Raw genomic sequence first — 19,580 nt, forward strand, 5'->3', positions numbered from 1 at the left:
CCCCCCCCCCCCCCCCCCCCCCCACATTCATATGTTGAAACCTACTGCCCAGAATAAATGATTTTTGGAGTACGGCCTTTGGGAGGTGATTAGGTCATGAGAGTGGAGACCTCATGGGATTAGTGCCCTCATAAGAGAGGCTCCAGAGAGCTCCCTCACCTTCTTCATGTGGTGGACACCAGGAAAAGGAGACTGTGAGCCAGGAAGGAGGCTCTCGCCAGACACAGAATAAGCTGAATTAGAAACATCATTTTGCTTTTGTTTTGAGAGAACACAGGAAGGGGAGGGGCAGAGAGAAGGAGAGACAGAATCCCAAGCAAGCTCTACACTGTCAATACAGAGCCTGATGCAGGGGTTGAACTCACCAACAGAACTGTGAGGTCATATCGTGACCTGAGCCGGACGTCAAGAGCTGGACACTTAACTGACTGTGCCGGCAAGGTGCCCCAGCTGGCACCTTAATCTTGGACTTGGCTGTCTCTGGCACTGTGAGAAATGCCTGTTCTTTATGAGCCACCTCGTCTGTGGTATTTTGTTACAGCAGCCCAGACAGACCAAGGCCATTTTGTATCCTTTCATCTTTCTTGCTAAACTGGTAGATTCCAGGAGGTTTTCTGTAGATTCCTTTTGATTTTCCACATAGACCATCAGGTCATGTGCAGATAGGGACAGTTTTTTTTATTTCTTCTTTTCCAATCTGTATGCCTTTTAATTCCTTTTCTTGACTTATTTCTCTGGCTAGAACTTCCACTATTACACTGAATAGCAGTGGTGAAAGTGGATGTTCTGGCTTTGTTTCTGAGCTCAAGAGGAAAGCCATATATAATCTTTGTCTATTAAGTATGATACTAGTTGTAGGTTTTTTTTTTAATAAATGCTCTTTATCAAGTTAAGGCGGTCCTCTCTGTTCCTGGTCATGTAGAGGTGGTTGTTTATCCTAAATACTGTTTCTTCATCATTTATGATAGTATGATTTTTCTTCCTTAGTCTGTTAATATGATTACATTGTATGATTATGGGTTATTTGAAATGTCTGTTTAGTTTCCAAATGTTTAGAAGTTTCCTGTTATCTTTATCTGATTTCTAATTTGATTCCATTGTGGACAGAGAACATACTTGGTATGATTTCATTTCTTTTAAATTTGATGAGGTTTGTGGGATACCTGGGTGGCTTAGTCAGTTAAGCATCCTACTTCATTCACCTCAGGTCATGATCATATGGTTCGTGGGTTCAAGCCCTGTGTCAGGCTCTGTGCTGACAACTTGGTGCCTGGAGCCTGCTTTGGATTATGTGTCCCTTCTTTCCCTGCCCCTCCTTCCTCCCTCCCTCCCTCTCTGTCTCTCTCTCCTCTCTCAAAAATGAATAACATTAAAAAGATTTTGATGAGGTTTCTTTGGACCAGGATGTGATATATAGAAGACTAACAATTTAACAGCAAAGATGGGTCAGTAGTCCATGTCATTTCATAGTTAATGCTGTATTTAGGTACAGGAGAGCCGTGGATTTTCTGCGTAAAAGATACTGGGAGATGTGGGGTTGTGTATTGACTGCCTTTTGAACAAAAGAAGAAATGACATTCTTAATTGGGTCATAAAATTATAACTGTAACCATAACAATAATAATGATAAAATTAACAGTATTCTTTATTGAGTCCTTCTATACACTCTGCTTACTGTATTTAGAATAGAACTAAGTATTTTACATAAATGTTCTCATTCAGTCCAACAGTCTACTGAGATAGATACCATTGTTTTTACCGTCTTTTAAATGCAGAAATTGGATGTTTGGAGGTTAAGTACCTTATTTGAGGTTACAGTACCCGTGGAGTGCTAAGACTCTCTTGTAGCTCACACCTTATCCATAGGCTACAAGCTTAGCTAAATGGTAGTGTTCCAAATTTAGGACATACGGCATTTTAGGCTTGGTTTCTGATTTGAAAGGTCTCAATTTACTGACAATATTTTGAGTAGCTTAAGGTACACACGAGACAGCCTGTCATGTGTACTGCCTTGTTGGTCACCTCTGTAGCCTGACGTGCCTTCCCTAATGCAGATTCCCTAGGATTTTGATACTCACTTCCTCTGTTCTGTTCCAGGCACTGTACCTCAGTTTCGGTACAAGCAGTGACAACATTAGCACTTGTGACTTTTATCTAGGGAGAGTCACTGGCCACTCAGTGATTCATAAATATTAGAAGTGTTTTTCTTTGATCTCATTCTTTGGTGTCCTGCTGTTTGGTTAATTGCTTTTTGAGCTAAAACATCTCATTTTTCTTTTTTTTAAAACCAGTCTTTATTGACTACATTAGTTTAGACAGGGCCTAAAACCGTATATGTTTTAGCATGCTGTTGATTGGCCTTTTTTTGTCTCTGGTTGGTTACATTGTTTAATAACATCTTCTGGTCAAAGGAAAGTCTGATTTCCCTTAATTATTGGAGCAGAGGATATGAATTTTGGAAAACCGTGTGTGGAAGGTAGAAATAAAATTCTATTTTATTCTTTCCCAGTTGAGACATTAAACTTTATTTAATAGCAATTAAGAGCTTTTGTGTTATTGATATTACTTTTGATTATCTAGAATTGAGAGTTCGCGTTTGACATAAATTTGGGACTGAATGTAGTAAAAGATTAGTATATTCAGACCAGCCTTCCAAGTCTGTAGGCTTATTCAGTGTTTCAGACACTAATGAGAATGAGAGTTCTATTAGCTAAGCAAAGCTTTGAGGATCAATGAGAGCAGACCGTCCAGAAGTAGCCTAAACACTCTGGCTGGCTGATAGGATGCTCTGGTTGACTTTGATTAAACAAGGCAGAAGAGTAGAGGGGCCTTGAGAGAGGCAGGGAAGGCACTGAGCAGTGGAGTAGCTTGTGTACCGAGGTGGAGAAGAACAGGTTCTTTTGAAAGCCTGCCTTCAACCTTCAAATCCCAGCTCCTCCACCTACTAGCTCTGGGACTTAAGGTAGGTAGGTAACCTCCTTGGTGCATATTTTTCTCTTTCTGTGAAGTGTGGGGATGGTGACCTTGAAATGTGCAGGTAGTATTGTGAGGATCAGATGACTTAATACTTCAAGCACTGTAACTGGAACATAGGAATTATTCAGTAATTGTAAAATTTTAATATTTTTGCTTTATGTACTAATACTTCTTAGAGTTTCTTGTTGTGATTTTTATTCACTGGTAGATACCCAGTACTCAGAATAGTGTCTAGGCATAGTAGGGATTCAATAAATGAATGAATGAATGGAATGGAGAGAGCATTTGCCAGGATACTTCACACATACAGTACTTAATGCATAGTATTAAAATAAAGAGGTGCTGGCTATAAGTGGCAGAGATTGGGAGCTTGTCAGTGTAACTCATTGACAGTAAAAGTAGAAATAATTATAATCACAATAGGTAAGGCAGACCTATTACACTTCAGACATAGCTCTAAGAACTTTATGTATACTAACTTACTTTGTCTTCTTAAGTACCCATTAAGGTAGCTACTAGCATCCTCTCCAGTTTTAGGGATGAGAAAACTGAAGCAAGGGAACTTGCCTGAGGTTGTACTCCTAGTGAGTGATGATGACATTGGGATTTGAACTCAAGAAGTCCGATGCAGAGTCCTTCCTCAAATTCTATTTTTTGAGAACCTACTGTGTGTTGGGCATTGTGTTGTGCAGACATGGCACCCTCATGGAGCTTACATCTTAAGAACAGAGCCAAAACAGAAACAACTAATGAACAAAGGGACTTAGTGGAAGAGATGAGGGCCTGCTTTAAATGGGGTGGTTGGGGAAGGTCCTTCTGTTGGAATGTAAGCTGAGGCCTGGAGCCAGTCAGCCAGAGCATTCCATATAGAGGGAACAGAATTAGCAAGGGTCCTGAGATGGGAAAGTGATTGGCATGTTGGTATACTTTTTAAGGAGGTCAGAATTCTGAAATGGAAATAGGGGTTAAGTGCCAGGTCTTGAGGTTGCAGAGGTCAGGCAGGGCCTTCTAAGCATTGTTTTTCATGCTGACTACGTTGGAGAACCACTAAGGTGTTAAGTTAGACGAGGTGACATTTGATTTAAAAACGTCACTGGTTACTGTTGCGGGGGGGGTTATTGGGGCTTGGCATGGGTAGAAGGGAACATAGCTACTGTTTAGATCAAACACAAGAGAACAGTAATAGGGACGATGATTTAAAAAAAGCTCACATTTTAAAGTACTTTGCAGTGTTCTAAGCATTTTATATTCATTAGTTCCTTCAACAACCTATGAAGTAGTTTCAATTACATTACCCATTTATAGATGAGGATACTGAATAAAGGCTTGGAGGTGGCAGAACTGGGATCTGAAGGCAGTCAATCTAGTTTTAGAGGCTGTGCTTTTCACCACTAGACTTCCTTGCCTTTACAAACACAGACTTTCCGTCAGGATCCTATGGTCCATGAATTCACATTAGCTCCAGTGAGGAAGGAACTGCAGACCCATCTGTGGCTTCCTCCCTTAGCCTCACCCTCCACCCACAGTCTCTTTGATCTTGATCTGTAAAGCTCCTCCAAAGCTTGTCTTCAGTCTGATTTCCCCCCATTTTCATCGCACAGGGACTTCGTGTCTCACTCTGACTTTTGCATCAGCCCTTAGGGACCACTGTCGGGATCACTGTCCTCAAATCTGTGCTGCCTCTCGCCCCGCATTATCTAAGTTAATACACACTCATGTCAGAGTTACTTTTTGTATCATGTGGCATCTTTGCTTACTGGATTCTCTCTGGGTTGCAAGGTAAAGCCTAAACTCCGAAGCATGGGCTTTGATCCTCCAGAGGGGGAGGGGTGCCAGCAAGCCTCCTCTGCTGCCCCCCACCCACCACCCCGCCCCGCCGCCTTTCATTGCTTACTGGGAGAAGTGTGTGATCAGCAGTAGAACCACGAGACCACTTGAGAGTTTAGCTCACATTGTAAAATAGTCGCTATTTGTGTATCTTTCAATCTTTTTTGAGTTTAATTGGAGAGACTGGACCCTTGCAGCAGACATTTCTGGTGTGTATCTATTTTGTGTGTTTGTTTCTTTTGCTTACATACAGTGAGTGTTTACTATATACTCAGCACTGAGTGCTCCCCATGGATTAGTTCATTTAATCCTCAAAATAACACTCTGAAATATAGGTAGATCCTGTTAAGATGAGGAAACTGAAGTTCAAAGACATTAAATAATTTATCCATGATCACATAGCTAGTAAGAAGAAGAATAGGAACTTGAATCCAGGTAGTCTGACTGCACAGCTGCTCTTAGTGCACTGTACCACTAGTGAAAGAGAATTTACTGATGAGAATCAGACCCTGAAACATGTGGTTTTTCCAGAAATGGCCTCCAGGAATGAGATTGATCATGTGTTCAAGGGAACCATTCTCACCCTGAATGTTTGTATCACAAAATGGCATGCCCAATTCTAGTGGATGACTCTATGTCATTAAATGACATAAGGCATAATTATAACCTTGACTTACGATGGTACAACGGGGATTTTAATACTTCACTTATTATTCATCAAGTAATATATAACACGTATTTTTTTTTTTTTTGCTGCTTCCTGCTGGTCAAGTTAGGCATTGTCAGGCACTGTCACTAGAGCAGGAAGCCATAGAAATACAGAACTGATTCTAGTGGGAGGAAATTAAGGTTCACACAACTGGATGGATTGTCACAAGCTGGGCATGGTACCTTGTGGCAAGGCTAGCAACTAAGTTAGTGCTCTGGGAACATGTAACAGGACCTGTCTAACCAAGTCTCCAAGAAAGTGGCCGAGACTGAATGTAGTAGAACAATAAGGCAGGTAAAGATGTGGAGAAGGTGGCGAGTCCAGGCAAACAGAATAGCAGGTGCCTGGCTGCTGTGACAGGAGAGAGCATGATGTGCTCCAGGAACACAACAGACGCCAGAAGGGCCAGCTGCGAAGAGCCAGCGGGGAGAGAGGCAGTTCAAGGCTGTCCAAAGCCTCATGGGCCAGTTTGGATTCAAAGAGCAACTGGAAGCTGCAGGAGGGTTCCAGGTGCCAGTCACTACTTCACTCACTCACACACACACACACACACACACACACACACACACACACACGGCAAGAGGTGGCTTCGCAGCGTCTGTGCTGGGCAGGCAGGGAGTCTGCTGCCAGGCAGGGCTCCAGAGTGGTCTGCCAGTAAATGACCGTAGGTCCCTCAGTGAGCGAAGGACTGCAGGGGGAGAATGAATGGTATGCGGAAGAGCACAGCAGAGAGGGCAGTGGAACTGGTTCTTATGAAAAGGTGGGAGTTCCAGAAAGAAGAGGGGAGAGTTTTCCATGCCACAGGAACCATTCTGGCCAAAAGACAGGTTGTGGGAGGCCAAGGCAGGCTCTGAGAAGGCCAGGCAGCCTTGAGACGGGAGCAGGTTGACTCAGACCAGAGAGATAGGAAAACCAGAGTGATAGGGGCTGTGCTTGAAAAGAGGTAGGTCAGGGGTCTGAGCCCGACTTTGGAGCCAGCAGAGGTCTTCACAGAGGAGAGTAGTGTTATTTCTTTATAGGTCTGTGGCTTTGGCAGCAGGGTGGAGGAGGCTGAAAGGGGAAGAAACTCTGGGTTTGGTAGGGATCTGTCCTGGTGCGTGGAGGCCACCATGAGGAGCAGGGGCAGGGAGGGGGCATGTGGGGGGCAGATTTAGGCAGTGTTTCTGGGACAATGTTGAGAGTTGTTGTGCCTGTAAGCCCTGCAGAGCAGGGTTTGGGGCACCTGGGTGGCTCAGTTGGTTAAGCAAATGACTCTTGATCTCAGCTCAGAGATCAGGGTCCTGAGTTCAAGCCCCAGGTTGGACTCTGCATTGAGGATGAAGCCTCCTCAAACAAACAAACAAAAAACAAACCAAATGTCAGCTCTGCCACTTACCAGCTTATAAGATCTTAATGTCTGTGTGCCTTAGTTTCCTGAGCAATGGTGTGGGTGCAGGACTAATATCTCACAGGCTTGGGGGGAGGTTGTTGTGTGAGAATTTTCTAAGGTATTCTAGGGTTTTGCCTGTGTTCTCTTAATCTTTCAACCCCGTGAAGTGCCCAGTGAATTAGGTACTGTTTATCATTACCATATGTATGACACATGAAGGAATTGAAGTTCAGAGAGGTTATAGAACTTGCCAGAATGATAGGGAGTGGTCTTCTCTGTTTGCCACTTTGCTTACAATACCTGTGATAGAGCGTAACTAATTGGGGAGAGGGGAGCCCTTTGAAGAGAAGACAGCTGAGCCAGACCGGATAGTGTGTGAATGAATGTACTAGACATCTTATGAAGAGAAAGGGCAGGGCCTAGCTGAGAACAGCTTTCTGGGTCTAAGGAGCAAGGGGAGGCCAGTGTGCTCAGAGCAGAGTGAGCCAAGGAGAGAGGAGCAAGGAGGGGGTGAGGGTACAGAAAGCAAGAGGGACGTGGAGAGCATCTGTCAAGGCCCTGGAGGCTGTGATCAGGGCTGAGATTTCATTCCCAAAGGATGGGAAGCCCCAGAGAGATTTTAACGGTAGTGACGTAATCTGCTGGAGGACTTCAGAGAACCACGTTGGAGCAGTGTGAAGTGATTGTAGACCACCTAGTGGATAGACTTTTTCCACGTCTGTCACAAAGGTGCATAGACTTTTTCTGTCTGTCACAAAGGTGCTGGTGCTGGGCTCTAGCGGTGGTCCTCGATAATGGAGGGAAGTGGACGGAGGTTTTAGGGTAGAGCTAACCAGACGTGCTGGTTGCCTGGATGTGAAGAGGGAAGGAGGAGTCAGAGGTGACATCTGGGTTTTTAGTTTGAGTAGTCAAGGAGATGAGTAGTGTCATTTACTGAAGAGAGGGTAGGTTTTGGGGGCGGGGACAGGGGAGAGTGGAAAGTAGAGTTCTCTTGGCCATGCTTATTCCATTTGGGATGTAGATAAGCCATCCAGATGGCGGTGTCTAGTAGGCAGTTGGATATATGAGTCTAGACAGAGCTCAGAAGCCATCTGGGTGAGAGATGGAAATGTGGGAGTCATTGGTATGTAGACTTGGGGAGCATGGGAGGAGGGAGACACCCAGGGTACTGCCAAGGTGAAATGCTTTGTCACAGTACACGAGTTCTGTTGTCGGACTCAACCCTCAGAATGGGGATGGTAGCAGGCGAGTAACTGAATACATTGCCTCCTATTGAGGGTCTGGTTTCAGGCAGAGAGCCTTCATTCTGCATTTGCCTGTGGAGGTTCTGCACATGTGCTCACGTGTCCATGTACTTAAACCCAGTCCTTCCTGGAGTGCTGGCCTGGGGCCTTCGAAGTACGTGACCGCCTAGATGTGGGTATTGGTCTACCTGCTAATTGGAAGATTGGAATCATCTGAACCCCGAGAAAGATTTAGGGCCTACACACAATAAAATCTGTTCTTTCAAACTAGTCAGGGCCCATGGAGCCAAGTACAATTTTAAAACTTCATTATATTGAAGTACATAATGGCCTAAGTTGAATGTTTACAGTGTATTTTATAAACTTTTAAAAAACTCAGTGGTGGGGCACCTGGGTGGCGTAGTCCATTGAGCATCCAACTCTTGATTTTGGCCCAGGTCATGATTTCGCTCCATGGGTTCAAGCCCTGTGTCGGGCTCTGTGTTGACAGTGAGGAGCCTGCCCAGAATTCTCTCTTTGTCCCTCTCTTTCCCGCTCCCCTTCTCTCTCTCAAAATAAACTTTTAAAAAAAAAAAAAAAAAAAAACCTCAATTGTAACTAATTTTTATCAACTCTTTTTCATTTTTTGATCTAAATCAATCTTTCACCTTCCTGCACTTGGGCAAGTTTTATATGTTAATTTATAGATGGGCTCATTATAAATTTATGCTTTAAAAAATTCAGAAACATACATACTGTCTCTCACAAAAATTATTTCATTTTCTCTGTTGCCACAACATTCCACATTCTGTTCCTGTTGCTAAGGCCTCTGGAATGTCCTAGTGCAGAAAAAGGATATAGAACTCTTTTTTTTTTTTTTTTTTAAACTCCTGGAGACATTTTATTTAAATTATTTTGTATCTTCTGGCCTACTTTCCAAATATGGATATCTGAAAGTAAAGAACTTAGAAAGCTAAAATTAAAATTGCTTTAGATTTTCATAACAGGAATTTGATTTCTTAGGGTAGCATGAATTGGACTTAAGTATACCATGTTTCTTTCCATGGGGATTGTGTGTGCATGTGTGTGCATGCTCACGCACACATGCACACGTAGAAGAGGGCGATTTTTAGGGAGTATGATGAGGTAGCTGGTGAGATATTCTGAGCTCAGAGAGAGATCACACCTGAGTTTGAGACTGGCTTCTGCTTTTTTGCTGGGTGATAATAGACAAGTTCATGTCTCCATTAGTAAAGTGAGGATTATATTGTAGGATAAACCATGTAAAAAGTGCTTACATGTGCCAGGGCCTGTCACAGAGGAGTCTCTCAGTAAAGGCCAACTGTTTATCATGATTACTGTCATCATCAATTGCAAATGATCTTAAATTATTGAAGAAATTAAAGTTTTTACAGAAGTATAGATTCCTGGTCCCTTACAGAGTGACCCCTACCTTCTTAATTTTGCTAGTGTTTCTGAGTCTCACAAAAGGATCAAAGGAATCAGAGTAAAAAAAGAACAGTTTCCTATGTAAACATTATTGTGGCCAGTTGAATTGTCACTACTTGAAAAGATTGGCACAATTTTTAATTTGTAAAAATTGCTTTATTTATAAAGGGGTAGGAGGGCTAGTCCCCAGAAGTATCTGGTATCTGGCAAAATGACTTATTTTTTTTCTATTTTTTAATGTTTGTTTATTTTTGAGAGACAAAGAGACAGAGCGTGAGTGGTGGAAGGGCAGACAGAGAGAGAGGGAGACGTAAATGAGAAGCAGGCTCCAGACTCCGAGCTGTCTGCACAGAGCCCGATGCAGGGCTCAAACTCATGAACCATGAGATCATGACCTGAGCAAAAGTCAGACGCTTAACTGACTGAGCCACCCAGGCGCCCCAAAATGATATATTTTAAGCAGCATTGCTTGACATTGAGTGCTGTGGGAAACCACACAAACCAACAAGCAGAGGCCTAAATCTAAACTGAGGCCATTTAATTTAATGCTGTTTTAACTACTGTTTAATAAAACTAAATGAGTCAATTTCATTAATGAAACTGTTGATATTTATAGACATTTCACACTGTAAATTATGAATGCCATATTAGTTCTGTAATTCAGATTTGCTTTCTTAACTTGACCTATGTTGGAGGCATTTAGCACAGAGGTATATGAAACTTAAGGAAAGTACTTAAAATATGTGATTTTATTTTTAAATGAAATGTCATGTCAAGAAATTGTAGCCATGGAAAATGGCTTATTTAACATGTTGATCGCTGCATGGATATAACCTTTCCTTTTCTCCCACATGTACTATTTTTAACTCAATTTGGGCATGCTTTCAAGGAAAATAGCACATTGTTTGGTTTTTATTTTTCATTAAATTATTAAGCTTAGTCACAGAACTTAGCAGTCTGCTAGAAGAAGCATCTTACATTATCAGTCTATCAAAGGTGTTCAGCTCTGACATTCCAACTTAATGGAGGTGGAAACTGGAAGGAATTTCTAGAAATCACGTTCCTCTGATCTTCAAGGGACTAGATCCAAGCCATTGTTACCAGTCAGAATGGAATCCCAGCTATTGACGTAGACAAAAGTACTTCATCTCTCTGTGAACCATTTCCCTCCTTTTTGGAGTGGGGTTGTAATGGTATCTACCTCGTTAGTTGTGAGGAAAGAATGAGATAATAGCACCTAGAAACTTCTCAGTGCTGCCACCGCGTCCCAGAGTCTTGTCCATCCCAGTATATTTCAGATTCACAGCCGTCTGCAGTTCAGTGTAATAGAAACGGCCTAAGAAAATCTGTGCCGTATCCTTATGTAGATATTAGATCAGTAATTTGATACTTGTGAGACTATGATTACTTTCTATCTCCTCGGGCATTTTCCTGAAAAGCTACCAAGGTCACCCAAGCTGGAGAAAGTGTGAAGTTAAATCTTACAGGAAGGAAAACAGATGCTAATTAGACGATGGATCTTTTTTTTTTTTAATGTTTTATTTTTTACTTTTTTAATATTTTTATTTACTTCTAGGAGAGAGAGAGAGAGAGAGACAGCATGAGCAGGGGAGGGCCAGAGAGAGAGGGACATAGACTCTGAAATAGGCTCCAGGCTCTGAGCTGGCAGTCAGCACAGAGCCCGACGCGGGGCTCGAACGCACGAACCGCGAGATCATGACCTAAGCGAAAGTCGGACACTTAACCGACTAAGCCACCCAGGCGCCCCTAGATAATGGATCTTTTAATTTGATATTTGGTCTACTAAACTATTTGCCTAATTGAAATGTGCTGATTAATCCATTTATTTCAACTATTCTAAACAGTGTAAAATACTTGTTTAAAATAACCAATTATCTTTTTTAAAGTAATCTCTGTGCCCAGCATGGGGCACAAACTCACAGCCCTGATATCAAGAGTCCCATGCTCTACTCTACTGACTGAGCCAGCCAGACACCCCTAAAATTGCCATTTTTGAAATACTTAGGAGATTAGATTCTGGATGTGAAATGTTAGCGCTATTCTCTACCTAGATTGTTGTTAATAAGTAATTATTCATGGTTAGGACACTTCAGTTAGCTGTATATTACCAGATGTCTGGGGCGCCTGAGTGGCTCAGTCAGTTAAGCATCTGACTTTGACTCATGATCTCTTGGTTCATGAGTTTGAGCCCTGCATCGGGCCCTGCACTGACAGTATGGAACCTGCTTGGGATTCTCTCTTCTGCTCTACCCCACTTGGGTGCTCTCTCCCACGCGCTCTCTCTCTCTCTCAAAAATAAATACACACATATATATAAAAATTACCAGATATCACGTCACTTTAAGCTTTCATGTTTATCTGGATGGTTTAATTTCATGTTTGTGTTTTAATTACGTTCTTAACTGTAGGAAAAAATCCATTTTGTATCTTGTCCTATTCTACTAAATGAACTGAGATTAATGTATGAAATGCTATGTTTGTACATAAGTTCCATGTGCCCGGGAACATCAGTATGTAAGTGAAAGGACTGGAGGTACTTGTGACCTGAAGAAAGAGTATAAAAATAATTTTCTTTGTGTTATACACTGATCAAACCAGCAGTTGTACTCTTCAGTGAAACCTCTGCTTCCTTTCTTAACTGTTCATGGAACTCAGAGACCAGATGGCTGGAATAGAATGCACAGTTAAACAGATAAAACCATTAGATGATAGAGCTTTGTGAATCACTAAGCGTTTTGTGTGGTTGCAGGTTCTTCCCTGTAATCCTTGGTAGAGTTTGTGTAAAGTTGCTTTATTTTTCGACTGTATTCATTGTTTGCATTTTAATAGGTGTGTCTGTTTCACCTCAGACTGATAATTTTTGGTGCCTTTTATTTTAACTCTCTGAACAGTGTTTCTGTAAGTCTGATTTGATTTCTCTCTTAATAGTCATGGTGCCACATCAGTTATTTTTAAATGTTACTGAAGTAACATTTGTATTGGCACCCTTCATCTTAAGGCAGCTCCTTTAGAAAGTATTGCTACTCCAAATGGATTCAGATTAATCAGAACCAGATGAGTGAGTGATGCTCTCTTCTTTGTTGCAGATATGCCAATATTTGGTCTCTGTCCAGCCCACGATGATTTCTACTTGGTGGTGTGTAACGACTGTAATCAGGTTGTCAAACCGCAGGCATTTCAATCACATTATGGTAAGTGCTTAACCATTTAAAAATCATTATTAGAGGGTAAAAGGTAAAGCAGGATTAAACCGAAAGCCAGTGACAGCATGGATAGAATATAATATCCCTCCCTCCTTCAGGAAGTAGGCTTTCAAATTCATTGAATGGGGTAATGTCTATCAGATGTTGGGTATTTTCTGAATTTTATTGAAATTGGACAAGGAAGAATGTATTTTATAAAAACTTGAAATATTGAATCTGTATAGTAAAAGGTTTATTTCTTTCTAGACCTCACCTCATGGTTGTGAATTGAGTGGATGGTAAAATTTTATATATACACATAGTATGGATACATGCCTTTTTTTAAATGAAATGTGATTTTGAAACTTAAAGTTTAGTAGTTCTCAATACAGTGTGACATCGTATTCTGATTTGTGAGTATGAGGAAGCTATCACATCTTACCCATTAAAATGCACATGTACTTAAAATGAAGCATTGTGACTTTAGGCACTTCATGAACCCCTGAGCCATCCCTGGGCCTCTGGGCTCCATGCCTGCTGTCTGGGTGTTTAATCATGGAAGAATCCAGATAAGATGGTTTGGCTTTGTCGTAATGCCACCTAAAGTGTTTGCAATAAAAAAATTAAATCAGAAGATTTAGTTTTGTACCAGTTGGGTTCAATGACAGCTCAGAAGTATTTGAGTGCTCACCTTATTTCAGATACCTGGATGTGTAATATGATTTTTGCCCCCGTGGAGTTTATAATTTAGTTTATGCAACAGGCAGAATGAACTAGACATACTTTTTAAATAACTTTTAAGTTGTTTCCTCATTGTACTCATTACTACAGATAGGAGCTTGAGACACAATAACAATGAGATCCTTCTGTAGATGGAGTGTTTAAGCAAAGCTTCTGAGAAGGTGACTCTGGTGACCTGAGCTTTAAGTGATGGGATAGAGCCACCATTGTGGCAGTTTGGAATTAGGGCATTCTTATACAGAGGGACAAGCTGATATACAGACTGAAAAGAAGGCGGCTGTAGGTGGAGGGTAGTCAGTGAAGGTAAGTAGAGACTAGAGAAGTCTGCCCTTGTTGGCAGGGACCCTGATCATGCTCAGCCTTGAAGGCCAGAGTAAGAAGATCCTTGGGAGGCACTGTAGGACTTTCTTATATAAAAAAAGTAACAGTCCCACCTCACTGGTTAATTGGGTGTGAATAAATTGTAGAAGGGGAAAAGCAGGGAAAATAGTTCAAAAGGAAGACATAATAATAGACTTAGGCTAAGGTGTGAAAGTAGAGCTGGGGAGACAGCATAGCACTGAAATGCATTTTAAAGCTGGAACCTACAAGGCTTGCTGTTGGGACAGTAGTTGTTTTAAGAGTCACACCATCATGTCCACATGCCACCATTTTCCCCCCAAGGAATAATTGTTTATGTAATCATAAAAGGATTTTCTTGAATTTCTGGTTCTGAGCGAAGTGCTGGGGTGGGCACTAGAGTGAGCACAAAGATGAGTAAGGTATTATCTTCCTGATTAAGACTTGTGGAGGTGAGTATTGGAAGAGGCAGTTAGTCAGTTGCCACCTATTTTGGAGTTAAGGAAACTCAGAAGAAGCCTAAGTTGGCTGTTTGCCTTGTGCAGATTTTCCCACCTCAGCTTCCTTTGTTGTAATGTCGGAATGGTAATAGCAACCTCATAGGTTCTCAGTGAGGCTTAATTGAAACAACATGGGTAAAGCCCCTCATACAGTGCCTGACACATTGTAGGTATAAGAGAGAGATAAAAGTACAGCTGTGGATCTAGGAATGTTTGTGTCTCAAGTCAAAAAACAGTGCAAGGTCTTAAGAATAAGGAGGAACACAGATTGCTTCTCAATGGAAAGGCTTCTTGGAGAAAATTGCCTTCCAGTTAGGGTATTCCGAAGAGTAGAATGGATCTGTTGTCACATGTGTGCAAATGTTTTTCCTCAGGTTTTAGGTATGTGATACATACCCATTGTGGAAAATGCAGAAAATAGTTTTTAAAAAATTACCTAGAATGCCCTTCAAATGGGAAGTGTTTTGATGAGGATAGATAGGGCTGCCACATATAAATAACTTTGCAGTTTGTACACCGAACGGCCATATTTGGTGGCCTCAGGTTGGCGGTAGCCATGATGTGAGCAGGTGCAGAGCAGGAAACCCTCCGCTGTCAGGGATGTGCTGCAGGGAGTCTCCATCAGCCCGAACTGATGGACCCACATGTGGCTGAGCAGTGCTCAGAGACAGACTGGGACTAGCTCAGGGAACCCCAGTGCCCGTTAGACACCCCTGGCCTCAGTGCAGCCCTGCTGCAGGTTTTCATAGCACCAGACTAGATGGGCCTCCAGAGAGGGCTGGTGGGCACAGTGGATTGAAGGGGAGTGTGAGGGGGAAGTGGGAGTATGAAAACAGCTGCAGCTTGGCTCAAGGCCCCACTTAAAGGTGTTACCTCTGCCAGGACTACTTAACTAGAAAGGATCCCTCTTGGCCTCCTCTTCTAGAAGTACTCCACACAGTTGTTCCAGTACATCTTATGGAGATGAGTTTCATTTTCTTTTTTTTTTTAATGTTTATTTTATTTTTGAGAGTGAGCAAGAGAGAGAGCGAGAGCGAGAATTTGAGCAGGGGAGGGACAGAAAGGAGGGAGACAGAGTCTGAAGCATGTTTCAGGCTCCGAGCTATCGGCACAGAGCCTGACACAGGGCTTGAACTCACAAACTGTGAGATCGTGACCTGAGCTGAAGTCGGACGCTTAACTGACTGAGCCACCCAGGCGCCCGGGAGATGATTTTCTTGATCTCACTCTCTCTTTAAGAATGTCGGTATATTGGGGGCCGGTCATGAAGGAGTGTCATAAAATCGTATTTCTACTCTTTTTCACAAACAGCATCTGGTATACTGAATGTCTTTTAATAAGATACTTGTTGAAGGAGAAAGGAAGAGTGGTCACCACAAACACATAAATGAGAAAATATGAATGCAAGGTTCATATACTCAGAAGTCTTATGTGGCCAGGCAGAGGATGGGACTGATAAAGCCACTGGGTGGCTGACCTTGGTCCCTCTAGTGGCAAAGGAAATATTAAAACTGTAAGAGACAAGAGTCCCTGGCAAAAAGATGGGACCCAAGTGTTCTGAGAGGGATTCAGCTGGGAAATGTTGAAGGAGTTCCGAGACAGCGCCAGGGAGAAGGCTGATGCATAATAAACAGGAGGTGTGGGGGGCGCCTGGGTGGCTTAGTTGGTTAAGCATCCGACTTTCACTTAGGTCATGATCTCGCGGTTCATGGGTTCGAGCCCCGCGTCGGGCTCTGTGCTGACTGCCAGCTCAGAGTCTGGAGCCTGTTTCAGAGTCTGTGTCTCCCTCTCTCTCTGACCCTCCCCTGCTCACGCTGTCTCTCTCTCTCTCTCTCTCTCCTAGAAATAAAAAAATATATTAAAAATAAACAGGTGTGGACCTGCGGAGGTGTGTGGGGTTGGGTGCAACTGCGTGAAGTCAAGGGAGACACCATGTGACGACCCTGGAGTAGTTTGGGACTGACATGCCACTCACCTGGAGGGAAGGAGGGGTGGGCAGTCCCCCAGTGCCAAGAAGCATTTCCATTGCTGCCAGGGATGTCTTCTACCTTTGGGCATAGGGGTTATAGCAGGAAAACGTTTTTTTGGAGCCCGTGTGGTCTTTTGATGTAATTCTAAAAGGCCCATTCTTATGTGTTAACACCAAAAATGGTTTTTAAATTCAAGATCCATCCCAGGGGCCGTTGTAGTCTGTTTATTAGGTATTCAAAAAGAACCCCATACCTTCAATGGAGGGATCCCAGTTTTCTTATCTTTTAGTGAAATTGGTGAAAATGTGTGGGCAGTGTTCTGCGAATTAAGGTGTTAGGAATATTCATCTGTGACTTGTATGAACAAGTGAGCAGTTGCTACAAAACCAAACAGGCATTTCCTTTAAGAGCACTGCTGCCAGGGAAGAGAAGAAAGTTACAATAGCAACAAGGTTGTAAATCAGTTCCTGTTGGCGGTAATGTTATTGTGAATTGGTCAGCAGCTTATTTATCCGTAGTAGTAAGAGTCTGTCTACTTTTTTGCTAGTAGCCAAACTACCTTTTTCGGAGCTAGCGGTTCACCAGGATTTCCACGTGAGCCGTGATGGGGAATGATGGACGGTAGTGCCATTTTGGCATTTCCAGTTTCTTGCAGGTCTGTTTGATTTCATAGTATACATTGCTTGCTTTCTTGGAAACTGTGTTGTAGTATCATATACTTTCTTGATGTTTTAATGTTTTGAAGGAGTCCAAGATATTTCACATTTTTCTCGTTACTCAGTATTTGTGAGAGCAAGATGGTCCTTACTGTTAATTTCAGATTTAAAAGTATAATTTGAATCCTTGGATCTCAAACCTGCTGTGCATCAAAATCAAAGGGGAGATTTCTAAGAGGGCAGCTTCCCAAGAACCATTCTGACCAGCTAAGTGGGAATCTTAGGGATAGGACTTAGGGATCTGCATTATGTAAACCACTCCCAAGACTGATTCTGACCCACAGGCTGGCGGGGTGCATTGTGGTGACAGCAGATTGCTCCACTCTGTCAGGGGGTGTGGCTTTGTATTCCTGGTGTCTGGCACAGTGACTGACGCAGATCGGCCTTCCAAAGTTTGTTGAGTCTAGCAAAGATGGCACGAAAGGAGGCCCTTGGTTTTTTAAAACTGGTTTTTAACTTCGTATTACATGCAGGAAATGTCCTGTTAATTGCATCTAAAACTTCATCTGTGAAGGAGGGATGAGATGGTGACCTTCCCTGTGGCCAGAAGCACCCTTCTTTGGAGCTTGTTTACCAAGTTGGGAATCTCCTGACTCCATGTGTTGGTCCTAAACTGGCTGTTGAGTAGCATAAAATGTGTAGTGCTGTTTACATCCATTGGCTATGGATCTGAACAGGTAGGGTCATCTAATGACCTTTGGGGGGCCTCTGGGGTTCTGTGTTGGAAGAGCCTCCCAAGTGCTTATGCTGCTCTGTGCTCTGCTGCTTCTCTCTGAGTTTGCATGTGAAGAATACCTCAGTTCCTCTCAACCTGTCTTTTATAAAGCAGACAGGAGCTGATCTTACCTAGGTGAAGTAAATGAGTGCTGTTAATTCAGCTTGGACAGGTGCCACATTTAGAATCTATAATAAATTGAAACCCTGCTTGAATGTCAGCTGTTGAAGTATTTTGCCCCAGGTTAGTTGCTTTGACCCATTTGTTCACCTTTTGGCTCAGCACAGAGTCCCTGAGCAAGGCCTCAGTCACATGTGCCTCTGCCACCTTTCTTTGATTTTAATCAGTCAAGCTCAGTGTTTATGATTTGCTTACATAATTCCATTAAGTATTTTTCTTTAAATCAAACCATTTCTATTTAAATAGCAATCCGTTGCAAGGAAAACCTTATCAGAATCATCATCAGGAAGACTAGTGTTGTTTGCCATAAATGCTAGGTATAAAAATAAATACAGTGAAAAGATGATTAAGTTCTTTGTTAATGTTCTGGTTAGTGCCTCTCTGGGCTATGAGGCCCGCTCTCTTTGTGGAAAGGAAGACTAGCACGGTTTAGGCAAGTGTTATCCACACAGTAGTTGTGGTGTTACCAGAAGAACTGGAAGAGACTTGGAAAGGGAGTAAGTTGTCACTTGAGATTTAAAGTTGTTAATATTGGGGTGATACCTACTCCGTGTTTTGGGAAACACGGGCTCAAGCTATTGGATTCAGTTTCCTCTGGTGCTTAAGGAGCTGTCCGCTGAGGCCAGCCAACCCTAGGATGGAGCATGCTGAGGAAGCAGAATTTTCAAGTCACATTTTGATTTGCAAAAGGATCACAGAGGCACATACCCACGGTCTTTTATCAATTGGTGTTATGTATTGATTGTGTCCTGAGCCCCTGCCAGTCACCATGAGTGAGTGGCATGTGAGTCTGGTCCTCATCTCTCCTTCTCTCAGACCTCTGTTCATAGATGGGCACAGGGGGGAGGAAAAGAGGGTGGCTTATCATCAGTCTGGCTTTTTCAGAACTTGGTGAAAGCAGCACCAGCAGAAACACTGCAGCGATCTTGCGGCTCTCTCTACTTGCAGATATTACATATGGTCCTGCAAAATTAACAGCCACACACATTGCTTGGATTTAATGTTCCTTGAAGTGCACTGAGGTGGCTTGGATTCTTTTAGATGCCTGCATAAATTATATTTTTCAAAAATGTCATTTTCATCAGAAGAAGTTGAAATTACTCATACATTTTTGAGCTAATTTAATTGGTTTCAAAGAGTGTTAGTGTAAAAGCAAGCCAAATGAGTCTTAATCTCTGAGATCTGATGGGCTGGTTCTGGCCTAAATGCTGGTTCCCATTGTTGACAACCCTTAAAATAGTAGTGACCAGTGATTGCTGTCCTATGATTAAATTAATCTGCATCACAAAGCATAGGTTTTGCTGTTTAATAAAGAACACCCCTCCCTTTTTGCTATCTGATTGAAAGTAACATTTTCGGGTATTTTCAGTGAGTTGGTTTTTTTGGCTATTAGGTAACTTTGTTTTTCGATAAAAACTGTTCACTCCAGTGTGCCGGCTAAATTTGGTCACTTTATTTTTATAATCTGGGCCTCTTTCTACTTTGAAACTTGTAGCAATAGTTAATCTTTTTAGGATTGCCATTCATCTCAAAGTCCACAGATTAATGATGATTTTTAATAGCACTCTGGTGATTTGGTAAGCATTTTTGCACGTATTGTCTCATTTCCTGTTCTTTGAGACCCATCAAGTGGGTGGTTCTATTCCCAGTTTACATCTAAAAC

The 19,580-nt window shown here is 42.3% G+C and overlaps 1 protein-coding gene across 1 annotated transcript in view; it reads left to right on the forward strand.

Moving 5' to 3' along the window:
- The window catches only part of ATXN7 (ataxin 7), an 89,803-nt gene that overhangs the window by 30,291 nt on the left and 39,932 nt on the right, over positions 1 to 19,580 (forward strand). Inside the window, exon 2 of the mRNA XM_077760253.1 lies at positions 12,661 to 12,765. Within this exon, the coding sequence (XP_077616379.1) occupies positions 12,661 to 12,765 (105 nt within the window). The remainder of the gene's footprint in view (positions 1 to 12,660; positions 12,766 to 19,580) is intronic.

This window comes from Crocuta crocuta, unplaced genomic scaffold, assembly GCF_008692635.1.
Source record: "Crocuta crocuta isolate KB4526 unplaced genomic scaffold, BGI_CrCroc_1.0 scaffold213, whole genome shotgun sequence".
Lineage (NCBI taxonomy): Eukaryota > Metazoa > Chordata > Mammalia > Carnivora > Hyaenidae > Crocuta > Crocuta crocuta.